This window comes from Dermacentor variabilis, chromosome 2 (assembly GCF_050947875.1).
Source record: "Dermacentor variabilis isolate Ectoservices chromosome 2, ASM5094787v1, whole genome shotgun sequence".
Lineage (NCBI taxonomy): Eukaryota > Metazoa > Arthropoda > Arachnida > Ixodida > Ixodidae > Dermacentor > Dermacentor variabilis.
This window is the reverse complement of record NC_134569.1, coordinates 45,098,955-45,121,640: the sequence shown is the minus strand read 5'-3', so window position 1 is coordinate 45,121,640 and position 22,686 is coordinate 45,098,955. Positions and strand designations below refer to the sequence as shown.

The 22,686-nt window shown below is 46.2% G+C and overlaps 1 protein-coding gene across 4 annotated transcripts in view; it reads right to left on the bottom strand.

The window, feature by feature from the left end:
- Positions 1-13,406: 13,406 nt before the first annotated feature.
- The window catches only part of LOC142571742 (uncharacterized), a 227,392-nt gene continuing 218,112 nt past the window's right edge, over positions 13,407-22,686 (bottom strand). For all 4 annotated transcript variants that reach the window (XM_075680315.1, XM_075680314.1, XM_075680316.1 and 1 more), the window contains 2 exons: positions 18,294-21,109; positions 13,407-14,989 (listed from right to left, as the gene is read on the bottom strand). In XM_075680315.1, coding sequence (XP_075536430.1) covers positions 14,936-14,989; positions 18,294-21,109 — 2,870 coding nt within the window. In that variant the 3' untranslated portion in view covers positions 13,407-14,935. The remainder of the gene's footprint in view (positions 14,990-18,293; positions 21,110-22,686) is intronic.

Sequence of the window (22,686 nt, the reverse complement as noted above, 5' to 3'; positions counted from 1 at the left end):
TGGCAAGTAGTGTGCAGTGCCTCGCTATAACTACATCGCGCCAAGGACGGCCTCGGCCTGCTAGGGAAGTGAACTGACACCCATTTCACAATATTACAAATACGTTTACAGAAGGGGGGGGGGGGGGGAGCAGCCATTTATGATTCAAAGCAGTACATTCGCAGTGATAGCTGCAACAACAACCACCCACTGCCACCGCAGTGGATCACTATCTTTGGCATTCCGATAAATGACCGCAAGATCACAGGTTTGATAGCCATGGCGGTATGTGAAAACGCTTGTTTGCAACTTTGGCTGCACGTTAAAGAGGCTCCGCTGGTAAGAAATAACCTGGAGCATTGTTGCGTTGTGTGGGACGCTAATCTCAATGAATTCATTAACGAATCAATCACTCATCAAGCAATAAATAAATCAGTAAGCCAGTCAGTCAGTCTATTAGTCAATGAACTGCGGAAAGTCATCGAAACATAATGTTCCGTTATGCATTTTGCAGCAAACCTGTGAAAAACCCTTTTTTTTTCTCATTTATTTGAATTTCGGCACGAAATTATAAAAGGAGAAATTTGGCTTCCCTTTTCTTCAGTAATGGGCAACCTTCTTCTTCTTCCGAATGAATAAAGATTTACTTTTATGCTGACGCTGCTTCTACCGATACGGAAACTGCGGAAGAACGCAATTGTCACGGGTTTAGTAGACGCCCACAAGTGACACTGCATTTACGCCTCACCGGTCGCGCGAACATGACGCCAGCGGCCTTACTAAGCCGTGATCTCGCTGAAACGTTGTGGGTTCGTATGCTGGCTTCCTTTGGGCGCAGCTTGAAGGCTGATCGCACCTGCTAAAAAGTGACGATAATCTTGAACAAGGTTACAAATAATAAGTACCCTGTGACTACATCGATCCGCCACTGACAGCGGCCTAAATGACAGGGGAAAAAATAGTCCCAGTTTCGTCCAACAGGCGAAGCGTTTATTACGATAACAGTGTCAGACAGGTATACAAAGTAAGGTTACTCGTTACATCAGCTGCATAAAATGCTGTAAAGCTTCGCTTACTAACTAAATTAACAAGTACGTTGGCACGCGCACAGAGGCAAACACGAACACATTTCATTCGACGACCGCGGACACTCACTGTTAGGACGCTGGCGTAATGAAAAGCGGCAGCAGCGGCGAGCGAATTCCCCTCCGTGCCGCATCTCGTTTTAACGAGAACTAGGCGCGCGAGAAGCCAGCGCGGATCGCCTCCAAGATAGGACGCGCGCAGCCGCGTGTATAGCCGCGTGTATAGATCAGGAGATGCGCACATCCCCCCGCTCTCCCCACCCCTCCCCCTTGCACGCGCGCGAAGACACCACCGCTTCAAGCTATGCGCCATCCTTCTCCCACTGCCCTCCTCCCTCGAGGGCTTTCGCTCGCACCTACACACACGGCGCACGGCCGCGACCTTGTCGCACTTGGACTGTGTATCATATCACGAGAAGCCAACAAGCAAATACACCAAAGAAAACATAGGGGAAATTACTTGTACTTACTAATTGAATTAAAGAAATTATAATCGCAATGAAAGTGGATGAAAAAACAACTTGCCGCAAGTGGAGAACGATCCCACGTTTTCGCATTACGCGTGCGATGCTCTAACCAAGTGGGCTACCACGGCGCGGTTTCCACATCCCCTTTCATGGGTATTTATCTGTTACTGCTAGAACTAACCTTGGCAGTGTTAGCCAGCGCCACCACTCACAAACCTTGGCGGCGGATGTGGAACACCCTTTCTACCGCAGGCGTCACGTGTACGTGATCTTTCTGGGTGAAGGCAACTGGTCAATAAAGCCGCACGTGCTATCTGATTGACGTAGTAGTTCTGCGGAAGCCCGCAAGGTGGAGAGAGTAATTAATGAAGGGAAAATCGGACATCCACCCGTTCGTAGCAATTGCTACAAAGGAAACCCATACGGGTTCCTCGAAAGAAAAGCCTCAGAGTTGAAGAAAAATTCGTCCTGGTCCGGGACTCGAACCCGGGACCACCGCCTTTCCGGGGCAGCCGCTCTACCATCTCAGCTAACCAGGCGGCTAGCAGATGGCAGGGCGAAGTCGAAAAGACGTCAAACACTTGCCTTTGCTTCGTGTTGTCGAGAAATTCGACTTCGCCCTGCCATCTGCTGGCCGACTGGTTAGCTCAGATGGTAGAGCGGCTGCCCCGGAAAGGCGGTGGTCCCGGGTTCGAGTCCCGGACCAGGACGAATTTTTCTTCAACTCTGAGGCTTTTCTTTCGAGGAACCCGTATGGGTTTCCTTTGTAGCAATTGCTACGAACGGGTGGATGTCCGATTTTCCCTTTATTTATGCTATCCGATTGCTTCACTGTTGCCGCATTCGAGACCCTCGTTATGTAAGAACGAGAAAAAAAGGGATTAACCGAGGGGCCAAATTTTCATTAATCATATCATATCTGTATCTGGAACATCAAGGCGATGTCGACGCCGACGGCGGAAATCTGCCTGGAGTGTCCATATAAATGTTATCGCAATAAGAATTAAAAAAGGACTTACTCCCGGCTCACCGCTGCCGCATTAGGCCACAACAAGGTAGCAGCGAGCAGCCGTGCGCGCGAGCGGTGATAGGCAGAACGAAGGAGAAGGAATAAACTTTATTAAATGAGCTGACGATAGGTGTGTGAGGTGGGCTGCGTCCCTAGTCCAGGATGCCGTGGGCCTGCGCCCAATACCCTCTGCCACATGGTATGGTGCCGCATCGTCTGGTGAGCAGGGCCAAGCTATAGAAAGAAGTATAAGCGGGGCGCGTGGCCCAGCGCCGCATCTGGCTCGGCTAGCGAATGCCACCGGGTAAAACGAGAGTACAAGCGACGCTGCCGACATCTGCCCTGCTGCCCCTTTCCTGGCTTTTAGGAAGTCGAGATTTAGAGATACCTGGGCTTCGACGCAACATCTTTTTTCAGATAAGAGACGAAAAACTCCAGGATTGAAACCACGGCCGGTAAAAAAGAAATCGACTTAACCGATATTCAGAGACACCAGAGTTCGAGCTAACGAATGTTTTGCTATTTCATGCCATTTTAATATTTCGTTCCGCAGGGCAGAGTTCGCACTTCGTGCGAGTGGCCGCTTGAAAGGTTTCCGGCAGCCAAGCTTGAAGCGGAGGCTTTATCTCCCGTTACGGCGCATCTATGTCGGCTACGACTAACGCACTCCCCCCCCCCCCCCCCCCCACTACGCGATCCTCTATCGTAAACTTTGGAGAGCAAATAAGCAAAGAAATAGCTGCACAAACATTACTGAACGCAACTATTTTTAAATGGACCTTCAGCACCACTTGAAAAAGCAGTCGTCGTCGTCGTCGTCGTCGTCGTCGTCGTCGTCGTCGTCGTTGTTGTTGTTGTTGTTGTTGTTGTTGTTGTTGTTGTTGTTTTGTGATCTCTCTTCTGTCGATGAGCAGACAACACTAAAACACATAACGAGATGTAGAAAAGCAACCCAGATAGAACGCATTGCGCGCTTACGTCCGGCGTGACGTCGAAGCGCCTATGCGTCAGAATACTTGACATGCATGCTGCATAAAGGACCGCATTCCATTCAGGCTTCTCAAATAAATGAGCGATCGCATCAATTTTAATTTTTTTTTTCGCAGGAACGGCAGGCTTTTCTACTCCGTGAAGTGGAAGTTGAAAAGACGCAGCAGGAGAGCAAAACAAAAGAAAACAAAATATACCAACGCATTCCGATGTCATTGCATCGAAGTCGGGAGGGAAATTCGTTAGAAAAAGAAATAGTAAAAAGCAGAGAAAGCCAGCCTAAATTGTCACGTTCTCGCCACTTACTCGGCCTTAAAACGTAGGATGGGAGGCAAAAAAAATTTAAAAAACGAAATTTTAAAGGAATTTTAGATACATGTGCAACTGTCTAGGAAACCCACCGTTCAATATCCCATCAGAAGTCAACATTTACATATAGTATACACTTCTGCGCCCTAACAGGACGACACTAACTAATTCAGACAACTTTAGAGTGCCCTGTGCTCTCTTATCCATTCATGTCTTACATTTTCAGCATGTCTCCACTATACGTTATCAATCGTGTGAAATCGTTGAGCAAGGCGATGCTCTGTCAGTGTACTGACGTAAAGGATGCGGACGCGACAGATGTGGTGCGAAAGTACCATTGCTACTGACGCAGTAAAATATAGGAAAAGGCTATATATATTTCTGCTATTGAAAAGTTAGAAGAGGGGATTTAGCCACCCGGCAATGGTGACTCCTACTCCTCTTCAGGTAGCAGAAGTGATAAACTAATATCATAAGATGAGAATGACAACAAGCTGAAATAATGAAGCACCAATACTAAGCGAGGTGACGACGTTGATTACGAAGGATTTTATCCACACAGTGGTATGACTAGATGTTCTCTAGAGCGTTTCATCTAGAACACTATTCCTTAAAAAGGCTATCAACCATCCCAGAAACAGGCAAACGACTAGCAGTCAGCCGTACCGCCGAACCTGGGAGGGTAGGCAAAGAGTAGTTTCGCTTAGAAGTGCTCTACAAGCTAGCAGCCACGCCATTTTCTTGTAGGAAAGTAGGCAGAGCGCGGTGGCTCATCGGGTCGCACCGAAAAGCACAACAACTCGGATATAGGCAATCATCGAGGGTCGTACACCGCAGGACAACTAGACTATAGTCGCTCAGTAGCGACATGCGATGTTCAAGGAAGACAGACCACCCTAACATAAGGTCTCAAGTGTCTCGCAGAAACGGCAAAACACAAATGACTGACTGTCCACACATCGTGGTCGGTATAAGCATTCACACACCAGGACGGAGCCAACCCTTAACTTGAATAATAGTGTTCTATCACGACGAGGCAAACCTTGACTACGAACACGGGGAGGAAATGATCCGATCATAGCGATCTCCGAGTTACCAAGTAACTACCTCACCTTTATACCCCTCAGCGTTCGTCCTGAGTCAAGTAAATAGTTTGTTGCAGCTACAGTTAATGCGGAACACATGTTCTTTTACTATAACCACCGCGTACGTATCGCCAGAAGTTTTGTTTGACGTCAGTTTTCAAGACATTATTAGCGCTACGTGGGTGGAAATCGAACAGACGACCAGACCAACGTGGAGACTAACAAGACTGGCGGGCAGAGGAACAGATTGATAAGCCGTCGCTAGTATGTTTCAGGATCGAGTACGGTTTGGTAGCTGTGAATTAACAAATTGGCAGGATAACTGCTTATGAATGCTTTAGCGGCTGCTTCTGTACGTCTTACAGCTTTCGTAGTGCCGCACCGTATTAGTGAGCCAGGGAAGGTTCACGCTTCGGCAGCGAGGGCTTCTGTAGCGACGTTCCGCGTGACGCTGTGCGCACTGGACGGGAACGGGCTCTCGTCTCCCCATGCTCCCAGTACGCGTACACGAGGGTGCTCGAGCAGATTTGCACAACTGAACGTGACGTCTGTGCACGTACGTGTGTGCCTCAGTGTTCCTGTGTGTGTTTGTGCGCGTTTGCGTGAGTTTGCGCATGTTTGTGTGCTTGAGTCAGCGTGCGCGCGCTGTAGAAGAGAATGAGTGGAGTGGGCTTCTCCTCATAAAGGCACCTGATGCGGAGAAGCCAGTTTTGAGGAACACTTGCGGTAGTAGGTTTATATAACGCCCAAAGGACCACGTGGAGCATGCGGGTATTGCATAAGGGGGCATCACACACCAAAGCACAAGGCAGCGTACATGAACAGGTTGAAAGACAAGTGAAATTTTAACGCAATAATTAATACAAACCGGAATAAAATCACGTTCTCACAACGAATACAAAGAATATTTCGACACTAACAATGCATACGACAAAAAACAGGTTTTGTAGCAATCGTCAGAACATCTTCGAAACTAACCAGATACTCACTTCATTTTTCTTCAAAGCTCATGTCAGTGCAGTTTGTTATCATTGGGCTAATTACGCAGGCAAGCTGATTAACGCAAGTCACGCAGGGGGATTTGCCACAAGTTTTGTTTACATCGAAAGTGGTGGTAGCGCCGAACCTTATGACGTCATGTTTTGCACGTTGGCCGATCTCGGCTCTAATATATCGCCAGCAACGGTTGTTATAGAAACGATGACCACCTTTGAGGCGACTGGTGCACCTTGCTGCGCAAACTATTATGCGTAAAGTTTAAAAGTTAGGCAAGCTATGATGTTTATTGTTTCAAAGACACGGCTGCATGCAAGCCTACCGCGCTGCGATTGAAATGTGGGCTGCTGTAGGAAAGGGTCGCAATGATACAGTGTCACATCAACATCATCGTCAGCAGCCGCTACAACAGCCGCAGCATGCAACCTATTTAATTTCTACTGCAGGACAGAGACCAGGAAGCACTGGCAAATGCGCATGCAGGTTGTACTGAACAGTTAAGGCCGGACAAGACGCGCGAGATACGTTTGATTGCGATAGCAATTATACGGACGCTCGAGGCGCGCTCGTTGTCTTCGTTGTCATGCTGTCGCGGTATCAGCGCGCATGCGGCCTCATGTGCGCATGCGGTCTTCTAACCCATTCTGGGTTAGAAGGTCTTCAGAGACGCGAGAGACGGCCCAGTGCTTTCGGCTCCAAAAGCGAGGAGGAAGCCAAGTCAACGCACCATCGTGCCCTCGCTCAATCGACTCTGCAGCTAAGCTGGCACAGCGTCCTGCCTTCTATTGCCGGCATGAGCGTTGTGGCTCCAACGTTGGCGTTCCTGCTGAGTGGCTTTGTGCTTACCACACCGCGGTGCATAAATTTTTTTCCGAGCGGAGCAGACAGTAAACCTTTAAGCTGCGAATTTAGGTCTGATCTCATGCACCTCTGAGATGCGATCGACACCTGCAACACCGATGGCGGCGCTCTCTATCACGCCAGCGCGTAAGGTCGCTTAAAGTTGACGCCACCGTTGTGAGACGCCCGATTGCTGCCAGGGCGCTGTTTCTGTAGCGCAGTAGCAGTTTCCTCGCGTGTTGTGTCGCTTCAACATGTCGCCCTCCGCCTATTCGCAGAAACCTGTCTGGGGAGCTTCAGCGCAACGCTAAATACTAATTGCTATTGCTTCCAGTGCTTCGCCCTTCGGACAAAACTGCGCTATTTATTAATTTTATTATTATTTTTTCCTTTTCTGCCTTCTCGACTCGATATAGCAATCTCCAAGTACCTTTGTCCTTTCATCGACCGAAGACATCCAATGGCTGCCACTATTACACTCTTGTCCCTATTTAATCCTCTGGTGTCATCTCTCTCTCTCTCTCTCTCTCTGTATATATATATATATATATATATATATATGTGTGTATGTGTGTGTGTGTGTGTGTGCGCGTGTGTGTGTGTGTGTGTGTGCGTGTGTGCGTGTGCGTGCGTGCGTGCGTGTGTGTGTGTGTGTGTGTGTGTGTGTGTGTGTGTGTGTGTGTGTGTGTGTGTGTGTGTGTGTGTGTGTGTGTGTGTGTGTGTGTGTGTGTGTGTGTGTGTGTGTGTGTGTGTGTGTGTGTGTGTGTGTGCAATACGTATACAGCATGCAATACAAAATACGATTGTATAATACGTATCATAGATAGCTTACAGGTCATTAGAGTGCTCAAATAGGTGCCTAGAGGAGGTAAAGACAGTACTAATAGATAAATAAATATATATATATATATATATATATATATATATATATATATATATATATATATATATATATATATATATATATATATATATGGCCTGCCCAGCGCCTCCTGTATTTTTTCCAATGCCAGCCAGATGCGGCCGATCCGTCCGTTCACCAACTACTCCTATCGTCCTTTCTTCTCTCCCCTGTCGGCTAGCGTTCGCACCTGCTTTAGGGTCGTGGAGGAGAGTCCCATCTGGGTGGCTTTTCATGACGGAAATCGGAGGAAGCCTGACAGACGCGTGATACGCTGACAGATGCAGGGACGGAGCGTCTACCACTTTTCCATCGGACCGGCAGCGGCGCGCGCTCAAACACGCACGTGACGCAAGCGGCCGTACCTAACGGGACATTAGCTGTACCATCTGGGTAGCGTCGCATCGCGGCAACTCACTGAACTAAGGCGCACCAAAGGCTCCCATTGGGGAGCGAGCGATTGCACTGGCATGGAAAAAATAGAGGAGGCGATGACCTGCCAAACTCCCGTTCATCCCTTTAATATCAATTATAATATCATTTACCTTCGTTTAAGCTAATATCCACTCTGCCGCCTTTCTATTTTTCACCTTCTTTTTCCCAGGTCTCCCGTTTCATCGCTCGTTGCATGGCACTTATAGCTTGCGTCGAAGAGTATTTTTTTGGGGGGGTCCGACGGTTAGCGTTGGAGCTATACAGTGATGGTGTACTGTACTTTCTTAAATTGTTATTCCCGGAGAGCTGACCGTTCATTTTTTTTCTTCTTGGGAGTGCTCGACAAATGCGCTCGCGCACCTCTTAAAACGTGACGTCACGAATATGCCGCAGCCCTATCGTCAGTGAGTGTGCGTTCGAACGATATGTTCAGCCGCAATCCGTGACGCGTGCGAATGACCTCCAGGGCGTATTTAGAGCAGTCTCCATGCACCAACACCAGCGGAATAAGCCTTTCTTTAAAGACAAAGCTCGCGTAAAGATAAGGCTTAGCCTTGTCTAAAAACAACGCTAATACTTACAGACAGCTTACAAAAGTTCCTTTTCATATAGATACATCTTAAAGTAAAGTTTCATAAGGATGTCACTTAAAGTAAATACAGGCCAAAATTAAATGATTTCGCATGCTCCTTACAGCCTGCGCACGGGATCACTAGTCACATCTGCCCCGTGTCTCCAATAAGTAAGCAGCGTGCCTATGCAGAAGATTGTCGAACTTCCTTCGGCTTACGCGTGCCGACGCGCATACAGTATACACTGCACGGAACTGTCGAGTGCGAGCACGCAGTATGCGTTTTGGAGGTGGGGTTATTCGCAGCATCGATCCGCCACAGCGTGAGCCTGAGATTGGGCTGCTGACCCACAAGCAACGATGAAGTTGGTTTCCACTGCCGTGACCGGAATGCGATCAAAGAGCGGCGGTCGGGAGGGAAAAAAGCGAAGCGCGGGAACTGCCGCGGGCACCGATGTTTCGGCGCTCGAACGTGTAAGGAACTCGTGCACTATTTCACTCGACGTTCTGGAAATTTTTGCTGTCAGTTCGTATCCCATAGCCGACATTACGTACGTGGAATAAACACCCGCGAGAGAGAAAGAGCAGTCAAGAACCCTGCCATCCTGTTTGCACCTACATACAAAACAGCCGGTTGAAATTCCATTCCATTCTCTCGTGTGCGATCCGCTATATGTGCACGTTCTTCATATATTTCTTTACCCCTTTTTTATGGGGAAGGGGGGGGGGGGGGGAGCAGTGACAGTCTGACCTACATTTACCGTGCAACTGAGCATCGCTTCGATGGCGAACGACACGACCAACGAGAGTCGTAATTCTGTTATGTGGTCATGTTACGAACTATGGAACAATTCGCCACAGTCGCCGAGTGACGCCGCAGCAGACGTATTCATAGCGCATAAACCGAGTAGCATAACGGTAGGTGCAAATGCTACGTGTGGAGAAAACTAAAGAGCTAAGCTATACAAACTTCAAAAAAAGGGGGGGGCGAGGGGGGGCGACGTCATTCGCGTGCGCAAGTAGCGCCCCCCGCCTCTCTCTCTCTCTCTCTCTGTGAATCCCTATCGAACAACCATGGCAACGAAAAAATAGTTTTACGGGGCATCTGGAGTGCTATTCAGGACATTGCCAAATTCCGCCGTGTTGTCAGATTTGGTAATAGCAGCATTTTGAGCCATTCAGAGAGGTCACAGCAGTCCTTTGGGCCAATCGGAGCTAACGAGATGCGGAATTCAACAATGTGGCGGAATTTGTCAATTTGCACAATAGCAGTTGCACCGAATTAAAGGAGGTTTGTTAGATTTAAGATTTTAAAAAATTGCATGTAGGTCATAATTTTTTTAATATGCAAATCGCAGAACTTTAGAAGAAATATAAAACTGAAGTATCAAGTTTACAATTTTTTATTACAGCAATAAAAAAGAACAATATCACAGTTCTCTAAGCTGCACCTATGAGACAGCTAACGTAGACAAAATTTGGGGTATTATGCACGTGCGCACGCACTATGTAATAATATATAATAATCAAATATACGGATGTTCTGCGAGTGGAACATTACCAAAATCTTCGTAAGTATACGCTCCTGATACTGCACAGGCCATCGCTACCAGATACTGGCCCAGGCGGCGCGTCCGAATGGAAGGATGGATGTTATGAACGTCCCCTTTGGAAAGGGGTGGCGGGTTGCGCCACCTAGCCCTTGTTATTATACTGCCTAATGTTCCACCTAGGTTAAACAATAAAAAAAATAGAAAAACAACTGTGAACTCCCACAACCAAATTTTCTGATCCCCTATTGCGAACTGTGCTTTTGCACATTTCCATTTTTTTTTTTTTTTGTCGTTTCCCTACTTTTCTTCCACCAATACTTCAAGCGCCTCTTACTAATCCCTATTGCATACATGCTTACTTTTCCACTGCTCTCGCTGAACCCAAGGGCTTCAAGGAGGCCAGTGGTGCCTAAATCAACCGCTGGGTAGACGTCTTCCCATTCTAATAAAACATGCTCCATAGTTTCCCTAGCTTTACCGCAGCAAGCACATGCTTCTTCTTCCTTATTATATCTCGCTTTATAGGTGCGTGTTCTAAGGCATCCCGATCTCGCTTCGAAAAGTAATGAGCTCCCTTTTGAGTTATCATAAATTGTTTCTTTCCTGATTTCGTTTTTTCCTCTTAAGTAGTTACTCACGGCAGGTTTCTTTTCCATTGCCGCCACCCATGAGATTATTTCAGCTTCTCTGACTTTCCACTTGACGTTCTTTGTTGCTGTGTTGCCCACCCTATAGGCCGCATACTTGCTGGTAAACTTCCGGATGGATGGATGTTATGAGCGTCCCCTTTGGAACGGGGCGGCGTGCTGCGCCACCAAGCGCTTGCCTAATGTCCTACCTAGGTTAAACAATAAAAAAAAAAACTATGAACTCCCACAACCAAATTTTCTGATCCCCTATTGCGCACTGTGCTTTTGTACGTCCCCGTTTTTTGTCGTTTCCATACTTTTATTCAACCAATCCTCCAATCAACCAATCCGCTATGGACATAAGAGCCACACATCACACAGAAAAAGCAGATACTAATTCGCATGCACACGTACGCGTACACACACTTTCGATGAAGTGCCAGCAAACTTCTAGCACGTGCTGGTGGGCGAGTTTGTTATACATGATTACAACGAAGGCACCAAATAATAATAATAATAATATTTGGGGTTTTACGTGCCAAAACCACTTTCTGATTATGAGGCACGCCGTAGTGGAGGACTCCGGAAATTTTGACCACCTGGGGTTCTTTAACGTGCACCTAAATCTAAGCACACGGGTGTTTTCGCATTTCGCCCCCATCGAAATGCGGCCGCCGTGGCCGGGATTCGATCCCGCGACCTCGTGCTCAGCAGCCCAACACCATAGCCACTGAGCAACCACGGCGGGTAGGCACCAAATAAAACAACGGATGAAGGAAGATGTGGTTGTCCTGTGTCACCTTCCTTCGTCGATTGTTTTATTTGGCGCCTTCGTTGTAATCCTTCTTCTATGTATTCTGCAGGCACAAGTGGCGTATTGAACTGACCGAAGTTTTCGAAGTAAATTAGTTGTGCCAGAATATATGCAAAGTACATAGTACATGAGCTGGTCATGACAGCTCCGGATTATTACTTGAATATCTGAGAAAACAATGCTGTCACAAGGAAAATGTTAGACAAATCCTCTTGGAGGACAGCTATATTCATGTGTTGATCGAAAAATGTCCAGATGCAATATGCTTGGAACGACCTTGATAGGATATCTGAAACTGGACGTTTGTAGGATGTCCTATTCATCTCTGAAATGGTGCACGGATATTGGGACATGATTTAATGTTTTGAAGTGTCTAAAGAGCCACGTATACAGGCTTACCCTTAATTTTCCCCCACTGTCCGACGTGTCACATAGTATATTATAACATTTTAAACGTTAGCAATGTATTTTGCTGACGTTATGTCCGACATAAAGGCCATGGCAAAGCAGCAGTGCATAGAATGTCCGAAAAATCTTGTATTCCAGGAAAGGTATTATTAAAATGGTAGAAATCGTGAAGACATCCAGGGGATGCCATTGCAAGCGCTAATCGAAAGATATCCTCATTCTTTCTTGCAGGTGCTAAGTTTTCATCTTCGCTGTGTATTTTGTTGCAGAGATTCATGGGTTGCGTATTATTGTACTTCACAACACAAAATTTTAGAGACGCGACAAGAAGCAAAGTTCATCTTTTTTTCTCTGCAGCAAACCCTGGATAACTGAAAAACAAAATAATACTGCACCATGTTGGTGCACAGAACTAGACCATGGAGAAACTACTACGACTGTGGTCGATAATCTATCAATCCGTTTGGTGGAAGAGCGTGGAATGCCTCAGAGAAAAGCGACACTGTCAGGATGAACCAGCTGGTTTAAATGAGTCCCTCTGTAAACTAAGAGTGGTTTCTTCATCTCCAGAGCCGGGTTGACTACGTATTGCTACGCCACTGCATACAACTTTCCTGGTCCCCTCCCGGTTACACGAAGAGTTTCATATGCTACCACTGCCACAAAGCATGCAGGTAGTAGTAGTCCTTAGCAGGCTGAAAGGAAATTACGCATGTATGTTAAGAAGCATGTGCTGCATTTGTACCAAAAAAGAACCTGTTTACTCCACCAAATCAAAAGGTAGGGAGATGAGAATTGAGAATCTACAGCAGGAGTTGTGTTGAGCAGATGCACCCCCCTCAACATCCTCTAAATATTTACTGAAAAAATCCACAATGGCAGTATCATCATTCCCCTCAATGTTGGTATGAACCCAAGTATAGTGCGCAAGCCTCGAAAAGTGTTGTCATGGGACAAACAGGGCTGCTGAGCATGCCCTATGCATGTGGTGAAATTGGTAGCACATAAATAACGGAACGCAAGCTAACCGCTGATACTTCCTCACAATGCCAACTTCACAGCAATACGTTTCCCACTGCCGTGAAGCTCTACCACGTTTCAGCGGGAGCAGCTATGAGAGCCGTGATCACAGAGCATACAAAATGAGATTGCTTCTGGCGCATTGCTGAATTTAGACGACAACTGTGCAGATTATATGCACAAAACCTGGTATAAAGAATGCTAAGGAGGGAAAAGCAAAGGCGGACCTTCGTTACTTTTAGTCTATAATGAACCAGTCTATGTGTGTCCCAGAACATACAAAGACAAGAACTTATGCAGACAGAAAACCACTGCTTGTGTTAACCATTTTTAATTCCTTCAACGAACCATCAACCGGCACATACTGTCACGCATGTACAGCAGAGTTCTCAAACATAAATACTGTACACTGCCAAAAAACATACCAGCAGAAAAAAAAAAATTAGTGACTGCCTGTCATCTAATCAGGTCCCTCACATGCCTATCTGTGTGTGAGAGATGCCAACCTGCCAAACATATTAAAGCACATCTTGGATTTCTTTGCAACATATCATAGCCGCCATTTCGTACGACATGACACCTCGGGTAAAATCATCTGGGCTAAAGGTATCTTGAGCAATACAAATATACTGGTGTCAGTAACAAGCCCTGCATTAAAATAAAAGGAACCTGAAGCCTCTTTTCCTCAGCAAATGACTTCGTCTGGCCACTTTTTGAGATTAAGAGGCGAGCTGCCTTGCTCGAGATATAAAACTAGTCTATGTACACAAGAATCTCGCATATGCCACGCCACTACTGCACCTCAACAGAATCTCACTTAAGCCCACATGTGAATACAGCCTTGAAAAAGCAACTGGTCTGTTGGCAACAACTCATTGTGAAGTTTTCACTGTGGCTTGCTTGGCTTGGCATCCACGTGGTCTTCCTTCAACCTTTTAGACACAGCCCATCATACTTCATTCAACACATAGCACTAGGCTGCGTGCACAGACGCACGGGAAAAGCATCCCCCATTATTCTTACAAAGCTAGAGAGCCCTGGCAGAGGGCTTGAAAATTATAGCTGAATTCTAGTGGCATGACACATAACAGCGATTTTATAGCATCTAAAGCTCTGTAAGGCCTCAGATAGCATCATGGGTTCTTCAGACATCACCTCTCTTAGAAAGTGCACTACTATTTGCAGTGGAAGCGCAGGTTGCATAGGCTCCACAGCACCACACAATATGTCTGGATGAAGTAGCCACGAGTATAGCATGGCCTCTAATTCAGTCAGCCTAAAAGGCTCAAATATAAGCATTTCTTCTAGTCATGTATATTTATTTACATAAAGCGCTGAAACAGCATGAGGCCCAGACCTCACAACGATGGCACTGACTCCCCACTATGCTGCCTCTGAAAGTGTTTCAAGCACTAGCCGAGCACAAACGTTCGGATTCTCAGTAGCTAAAATACAAACATTGAGGCACTGATTACTCTCAGCCCTGCTGAGACAGATAGGCCCATTCTCACGAGCACACACATAAAAGAAAGGGCAATATGTAAAAACAAGCTCTCAGTGCCAGCTGTAAACATGAGGACTACAACAATGCCTGACTACAAGGCACCCATGAGGCAGCGGCGAAAGAGGACATGAAATCGGGTGCAATGCCAACAACTGTGCACGAGAATATTTTGACCCGCATATATCAAAGGCACACACAACAATGTGCAATCAAGCAACAGTGCACAGTAATAGGGTGACTGAAGGCACTCGGGTGAAGCTAGGCAAGTCTCATAGGCCAAGGTGCCTTAGCACAAGCAAGCTACGACCAGATGCAAGGTACTCGAAATTGCGCAGACTCATCATGCTGACCGGAGGCCACACACATTCAGCTGCCAGGCCGGCTCCGTGGAAACCTGCGTAATACACATGGAAATTGCTCAAGATCGTCAGCGTAGCAACAATGACAACAGGGCAGCAGGCACACAAGAAATGCAATCAACAGCAGCAAGTATATTTCGAACACAAGGATTTCACTGTTTTAACTGACATGCCATTATAATTGCATTTTCCCACCCACGACATGTCCAGTTGCATCTCCGTAAAATCTGCATTAATGCATTAATTCAATACATGCATCAGCATAGTGCAAAAGTCCATGCACTAGCTGACTGGCGTTGACTCTGGGCATCTTTGATAACTGTTCAGACATGTCTCTTGTACTTCTCCAACTATTTTATTAAGTTTTTTCTGCGGCTACAGTTTGCCAATTCTTTAGCGTGGCACCTGACATCCCTGCCTGATGCTAACCTTGCTTGTTGCAAATACATACGGCATAGTAAAAGGCCTGCCCAGCAGACACCCACAATCAGGCTAGTTATAGATGCAACATCCTTTGAGCTCCTTCCTCATCAATATTCTGAATCTCTGTACATAAACAAAAAACAACTAACCATGGCATGCAACACAAAGTACCCTGGCACAAGTCAATTGCTGAAAACTCGCAATGCAAGTTTTCAACAAGGTTTTTGCATTGCAAGGTCAACAAAAATGTTACAGGGACTCCTTATCATTTCAACAAAACGTCAACTGAATCCCAAGCGTCCACCTGACGGAAAGTGGTAGCTGGTGAAAAGAGTGCAATAAATAAAGCAATGTACTGTAGCTAATTTGTAAGCAGCCTCAGTCTTGATGTCATTCTCTAGTGATCACTTCTAGGGCCTTTTTCACTTTGGCATGACATCGGGTGCAAAGCCACATTGGCACAACAAGAATCTTGTCCACACTTAGCCAATCAACAAATACTGGAAGTTATGTCACTGAAAATTATTGATTGAGCATACGGCCCCTGTTAAGAACACCTCTGAAAAGTGCTCATGACGGCATGATTCCTCTGCATAATAGCGACACCAGGCTTTTCAAGATCGTCTCAGAAATGATAAGCTAGGAAAGGAGTCTCCTATGGTAGGTCACTAATGATACTAGAAAACACCTGTTTAGATCTCTTTTGAGGTGAGGCTGTCTTAGACTCTTTCCCCCACTTCGCATGGTTGGCTGTCTGGCCGAGTAAGACGTGCCTATCTAAGAAACTGTGATTCGATGAGGGTCGATTCTGGAGACAAGCATAATTGAAGATAGTAATTTGATGTGATGGTTCTGATAGTGCACAATAAGTGTCCTCCCAAGTATTTGAATGTAGCTTGCAATGCGGGCCAATTATGGAGGCAATGAAACGTCACAGCATCCGCGCACCTCGTATCATTAACCAAAAGAGCTATAATCAATAAGCGTCTCCACAGCATCCCTCAGCATGCCTACCAGAAAGCTATCACTTAACTTTGAAAATCATCTTCCGGTGGTTTCCACCCAATTTTTGCATACATCTTGTCAGAGCACCACACATATTGTAACAGTGAAGTTGAAGTGAACAAGAAGAGCCACTACACTGAAGATGATGGCAAAACAGTGCCATGCTTGAACTGTCTTCCATGTTGGTCAGGCCTGTGTTTTTGGTTGTATAGTATTTAATTAACCACTTCACGAAAGCTTTCCTTCATAGATTTCAACATATGCATTGTATGTAGACAATGTATTATTGCAAGAGCAGCTATATGGACACTCCAGGCACATTTCTGCCGTCGACATTGGCAGGAAGTTCTCTATAAAGTCCAAGGATGATAAAATCATGGCCACACACTGAAAGCTGGATGTGCGAGTGAAAGTGTGCGAGGGTGGGCAGGCGAGCGAATGCGGCTCAATCTTGCGTGTACGAGCGAGGAAGGTGGGGCGGAAGCACACCCTCTTCTGTCGTGCGTGAGGCACGGAGGTGAGGAGAGGGGGCTTCTTCGCCGGCGACTACTGCTTATGGCGCAGCGATGCTGGGGCCGTATCTTGAAAGCAATCTGCGATGTGGCCAAAGTGTGCGCCCGCATGGGCCTCATCTTCAAAGCAGTCTCCAATGTCTGCAGAGTGCGCGTAGTGGCAGTAGCTTCATATGCACTGTGCTTTCAACGTTTCATTCGCATTTAAGTGAGAGATGCACAAAGGTCAATCACTCACTGCTGCTGCCACGATTCCTCACCCCAGTGTTTTGACAGCAAGTTTTCGTGGTCATCAAGCGATATGCGTTCATGTTTACCTGTGCATGCGTGACACTGTGCTAGTTAATCTAGTTAGCAAGCGAATGTATACGAGTTTACACAGCTGATAAAACTATTTTCCTTGCTTTCTTGTAGCTATCTAATAATTTGCTATCACAATCAGTGCTTCGCCTTTCGGGTGAACCTGTGACGTTTTTCCTTTATTTTTTATTGTACCTAACTGAAGAACTACGAATATTACATGAATATTTTAGACTGTGGGAAGCACTCAAGCGCGTGGCGCATGTAGCTGCGTGCTTAGGCGCCACTTCGTTATCGTCGATTAAACGCTAATGACTTGCCATAACTGAATGCATAGATTTTCCTTTTGTTGTTATCATTTGAAATAACCGAGGAGCTTCATCTAACTAAATATTTCTTGTGCAGCGCAATTTCTTTCAAGTCAGCAGAATGGGAGTCTTTTTAACATTTCTATTTTGAAACACCATTCATGCTACTTTTCTTTTTGCCAAGCTTAAGCAATGTGACTATCATATATTTCCTCGAACGTCAAAAGTCTACACTTCACTTTTTCTTCCACACTCACGAACACAATCTCGGGATCTGACATAGCTAAAACAATAGGACTTTTCTGCAATTCTATTGAAGACAATGTCACACAATAATTCGACTTAAGGGGCACAATCTAACTAGAACCCAACCACAATTACAGCCGAAAGTGCATTTCATATAAAACATGCAGGAGGCAGAACATCACACAAAAAATAATGGTTCCCACTAGGAAACAAGAAAATACACAGATTAACTACTTTTGCAGCCCACATACTACAATCTTCATTTTTAAATAATAAATTATGTTCATACATTTTGAATATTTCACAGCATACATAATTTGCAGTTTCATTTCAAAGATGGAAAACAAAAACAATGCAAAAGCAGCTAACAAATAGTATCAGTCACTAATTAGTCCTTCCACAATGGCCTTCCACAATGGCCTTCCACAATGTATTGTTGAGCTTATAGTTGTGGGATTCTCACTAGACATTTTCCGATAATTTTACTAAGAGGCCATTTGCCATCCTTGTGTTATTTCGGATTTTACTGCATGAGCGGCACCTACCTTTTTCAGGGAGCCCTTGCCACCGAAGTTGCGGATCTCATCCATGAGGATGTCTCTAGTGCCAATCACAGAAGTCTGAGGATTCCTGGCTGCACTCTGTAAATTCGACTGGCCTCCAGTGGTCACCTTACGAGGTCCATCACATTCAGACGTTGGTCGCTTCACAGCGGCCGCACTGCTGCGTTCTGGCTGGTTCATGTTGTGAGCCTGCTTGACTTCAACAGCACTGGCATGCCCATTCACTTTGACCACAGAGGGAGCAGAAGCCAAAGGTTCCACAGTGACGCCAGACTTTAGCGTAGCCTGCACAATGCTTGGCTTGTTGTTACTGCAACTGGCATTCTCTGTGACGTGCAGGTGTTGCTCCGACATTGCACTGGGCTTCTTTGCCAAGCGAACAATTTCACTTTGGAGGTACGGTGGAAGGGAACGCCGGTCTGCCACACTGCCCTGCTGACTGCTTGTGGAACTTTCTGAGCTTGCATGCACATTGGTCACAGTTACCCTCCCTTTGTCGGAAGGTCTTGACAACTGTAGCTGCTGCACACTTGTGGCCACTGACAATTCCTCATGGGGTGTGGCATGATCCTGAGATTGGGACAGCTTTTGTTGCAGCGAAACCTCTTGTGACAGCTTCTCAATGGCTTCCGGAGAAAATCCACGCACCACGGGTGCTGCATACAGGATCCCTGTGGGCTTCTTCATGTCAGGCTTGGGCTTCGCCTGAGGCTTTCCACCTGAATTCACCACTGTCCTTGCAGAGCCCTCGTGTTGTTTGTTTGCTTTGCTCACCTTCTCTTCTACGCCTTCCAAGCCTCCGACAGCCCTTTGGCGGTTCAGTGTGGTGCTTACGGATGTGGTGGCTCTCTGATCTTCTCTCTGATCCTTCCATGTGCCGAAGCTCACAACAGGTGCAGTCATGCTTTCTGCAGGACCTGGCTGTTTGAAAGCTCGGCTGCGCTCCTCGATGAGACTTAGCGGCCTCACCGGTTTCACTCTGGGCAGTGTGGAAACTCGAACTTCATGTTGACCATTAATGGCAGAGCTGCTGCAAGCTTGTGGCTGCTGTGCTGCTGCGACAGCTGGTGGCGCCACAGCACTTGGCACTATTTTCTTGTCTTCGAGCAAATTTTGGTTTGATTCCAGTTGCTGCGTCCAGGCCACAAACTGTTCCTGAAGCCTCGCATATTCGCTCAGCAAGATGTCTTTCTCTTCCTCAAACTGAAGCTGCACTGCCTCTCTCGGTACCTGGGAAATGCTGTGGCTGGCGCGGAGGTCTGCTGTGGAGACTGACTGCTTGCTGCTATGCTTCAGTGCTTGACTGTCACTCTCCCAGCTGCCAATTTTCACTGTAAATGTGGCTTCACCCTCGGACACTTGCTTCCCATCAGGTCGCGTTAAGCTTGCAGATACCCCAGCCTTAGGTGCAACTGCACGCTGTGCACCACTGCTAGCACTGCTAGGTGAGATGACTTTGATATTCTTGAACCTCTCATAGTTTGGCTTGATGGAGTCACCACTATAAATGTCATCTACAACCTCTGTCTTATAGGACCCTAATGATCCTATGGAGAAAGAAATTGGGCCACCAACAACGCTTCGAGGTCGTGATGTTTTTTCAACATCCTGCCTTTGACTCGGCTTGGTTTGTTGCTCGGGGGCAGAGGCCTCACATTTCTTGACCTCTGGTAAACCTTCATCTGAAACCTCCCACACAATTTCCTCAATGTGAACTGTCTTTTCTGCAGCATTTGGATAGCTGCTCATCTTGACAAGCTCTTGTCGATCCAAAGAGCTTGTTTGTGATGTCTCGTGACTCTTTCCTTGGGTATTTTCTACTACAGTACAGTTGCCTTTTGGGGCATCTTCCCGGCAAGGACCAGAACGAAAGCATTCCAAAGATGATGCTTGCACATTTGTTTTAGTTTGACCTCCTTTTTTCCCCTGATTGACAACAACTGTTTGAACAAAGACCTCTTCTTCAGGTACAGAGCTACGCAGCTCCTCTTGCACTTTACAGGCGCTCGTTTCCAATGCTGGCTCAGGCACATCGTGTGTTGCTGGAGCAGAAGTGTCTGTTTGATTTGAGGACACCTTGACTTCCTTGAGACGATAAATTTGCAAGCTGTCCCTGCGAGGCATCGGCTGATTTGTGATCACTGAGGCACTTTCGTCTGACTCTTGATCTTGATCGGGGATGTTCGACTGCAATGGTACGGGTTCCTCTGAGTTGACTGCCGATAAACTTGATGTTTCTGAGCTACTGCCTTCATTGGAAGGTTCGGACTGTTGCTCTTTCTCCACATCTTTGACTGTCTCCTCTGTAAGTGTCTTCACTGAGCCCTGACACAACACTGTTTCTTGAAGCACCACAGATTCAACTATCACTGTGGTCGTTGCAGAAGTTACTGGAATAGAGGCATCTTTCTGCTCACATTTCACATCATTTTGGCCCAATGCATTGTTGCTGATGTTCCGTGTTTCAGTGCTCGTGCTGGGGGTGCTGTCCCTGCTTCCCAGATCATCAACAAGCCCACTGTCATCTCTCGAAAGGTCACTCTTTGGTGATTCTGGCTGCGGAGACTCTGTTTTTATGCTTTTGGAGGAAGGACTCGTCTCAGAAGCACCACCCGCTCTTGTTCGAAATGGTGATGGTGGCTCAGGAATTGTGTACTCCCATGATGCACTGTCAGAAACACAGGCTGAATTGTCTGCAGCCAATGAATCAGGATCCTCTATTGAATCGAATGTGGCATCGATGTGAGAAAAAATCAGCTTCTTCAAGACTGTTTCATCATACTGGATTGATCCATCATCTACAAAGAGAACAAAACAAAAGGACTGTGTAAGTATGGTTAATATAAGTCAAATGGAATGAGTAGGCAACAAAGCATACCGACACTCTTTTTATTGTCGTAATCTAAGTGGAACTTTCTCAATATTCAGTTGTTTAAACGTGGCCAAGATCTTTCTCTTGCTTGAATAAAAGAATGCATATTCAAGACCTCTTCAAGGCGCTGTTCTTAGCTTCTTTTCAATTGACAATAACTTAAAAGTGAAATTTATTTAAAACTGACTGAATAATTACCCCATCTGAGAACATCTGTATGAGGCATGCAAATGTTTACCTCAATGGTGGAGTGGAATGGAATAGCGTTCGAAGGCCCCTTACTGCTTTTCATGCTTCCCGGCAACTGCAGCTTATGTAACCGTAACGTTTATCAGGAAATGCTGGCTGCGAATGCTATGCACAAAGGCGAGTTTTCTGGTAGAAACGTGGGTTGATCTCCTGTTATTGTTTCACACTTTTAATATTTCAGTCTGAGAAGAGCTAACATGAAGGACATGTGCTGTCTGTGTTTTTTTTCCGTTACATTTGTTTGTGTGCTGCCGTTCTCAAAATTTCGAGAAATAACTTTGTAAAGAATGAAAGACAAAGTATAAGCAACTTTGGTGGTAGAGAAGTGGTTGGGTATGCGTGGTTCTGAATTTGGTTCGAAATTCTTTTTGCAGAAGCGACGTCCAATGCCGACACGGGACGCCGCACTTTTTGCGGCATGCGCTCCTGAACGCCATCGCATTAAAACAGTCGAGCTAGCAATAACGAAATGCATAAACTTCTCATTGTGATAAATGTGTTAAATATAAGAGAGATATAATGGAAATTATATAGCATGCGCCATAAAGCCAACGTTCAAAAGCTGCACGAAGCAAACCACTGCAAATGAATACCAATGTCAAGCACTGCCAGGGAAATTAACAACATGCAGATGCAGACACATTGTCCAAATTTACAACAAATTTGAGCAAAATTTAAGTTGCAGTGATTGCAGGCACAAGAAATAAATCATGCTTAGCTTGTATGTGTCAGTGGTTTTGTATAAAACAAGTCACCACTGATGTGCATTGGCAAAACAGAGTGTGGAGATTGCCGAAATTCCGTCGATTGCTCCACAGCTATCAAAACACAACCCCGGCTACGTGACGCTACAACTGAGACGGTGGCAATCTGGTCCCATCGTGTTCTGCGGTCATTGAAGCACGTGTGACCAAGGCTTGATAAGTGAGCAGCACTCGCGATCAAAGGGGGAGTTTGCTTCGTGCCAGTGTGGCACGTGTGCATACCGTGCGCCCCGCCAGAGTCAAGGTTCACCATCTATTGCTCGAGAATGATTGCTGATGTCGCCAAGCTTGTTGAAAGACTGTTGGGGACTTTTTCCTAATGCCGTGCAGTTCATCTTGTTCTAAAATTTGAATTAATAAACAGCATTCATATCGTTCCTGAGACTGCTCCTGCTAATGACTGCTCTTGGTGAGGGCTGCTTGCGACACCCACCAAGAAGCCAAGTCGCTTCAAGAGTAACAATTGCCGATGACAGCAGGCTAGTGGTAC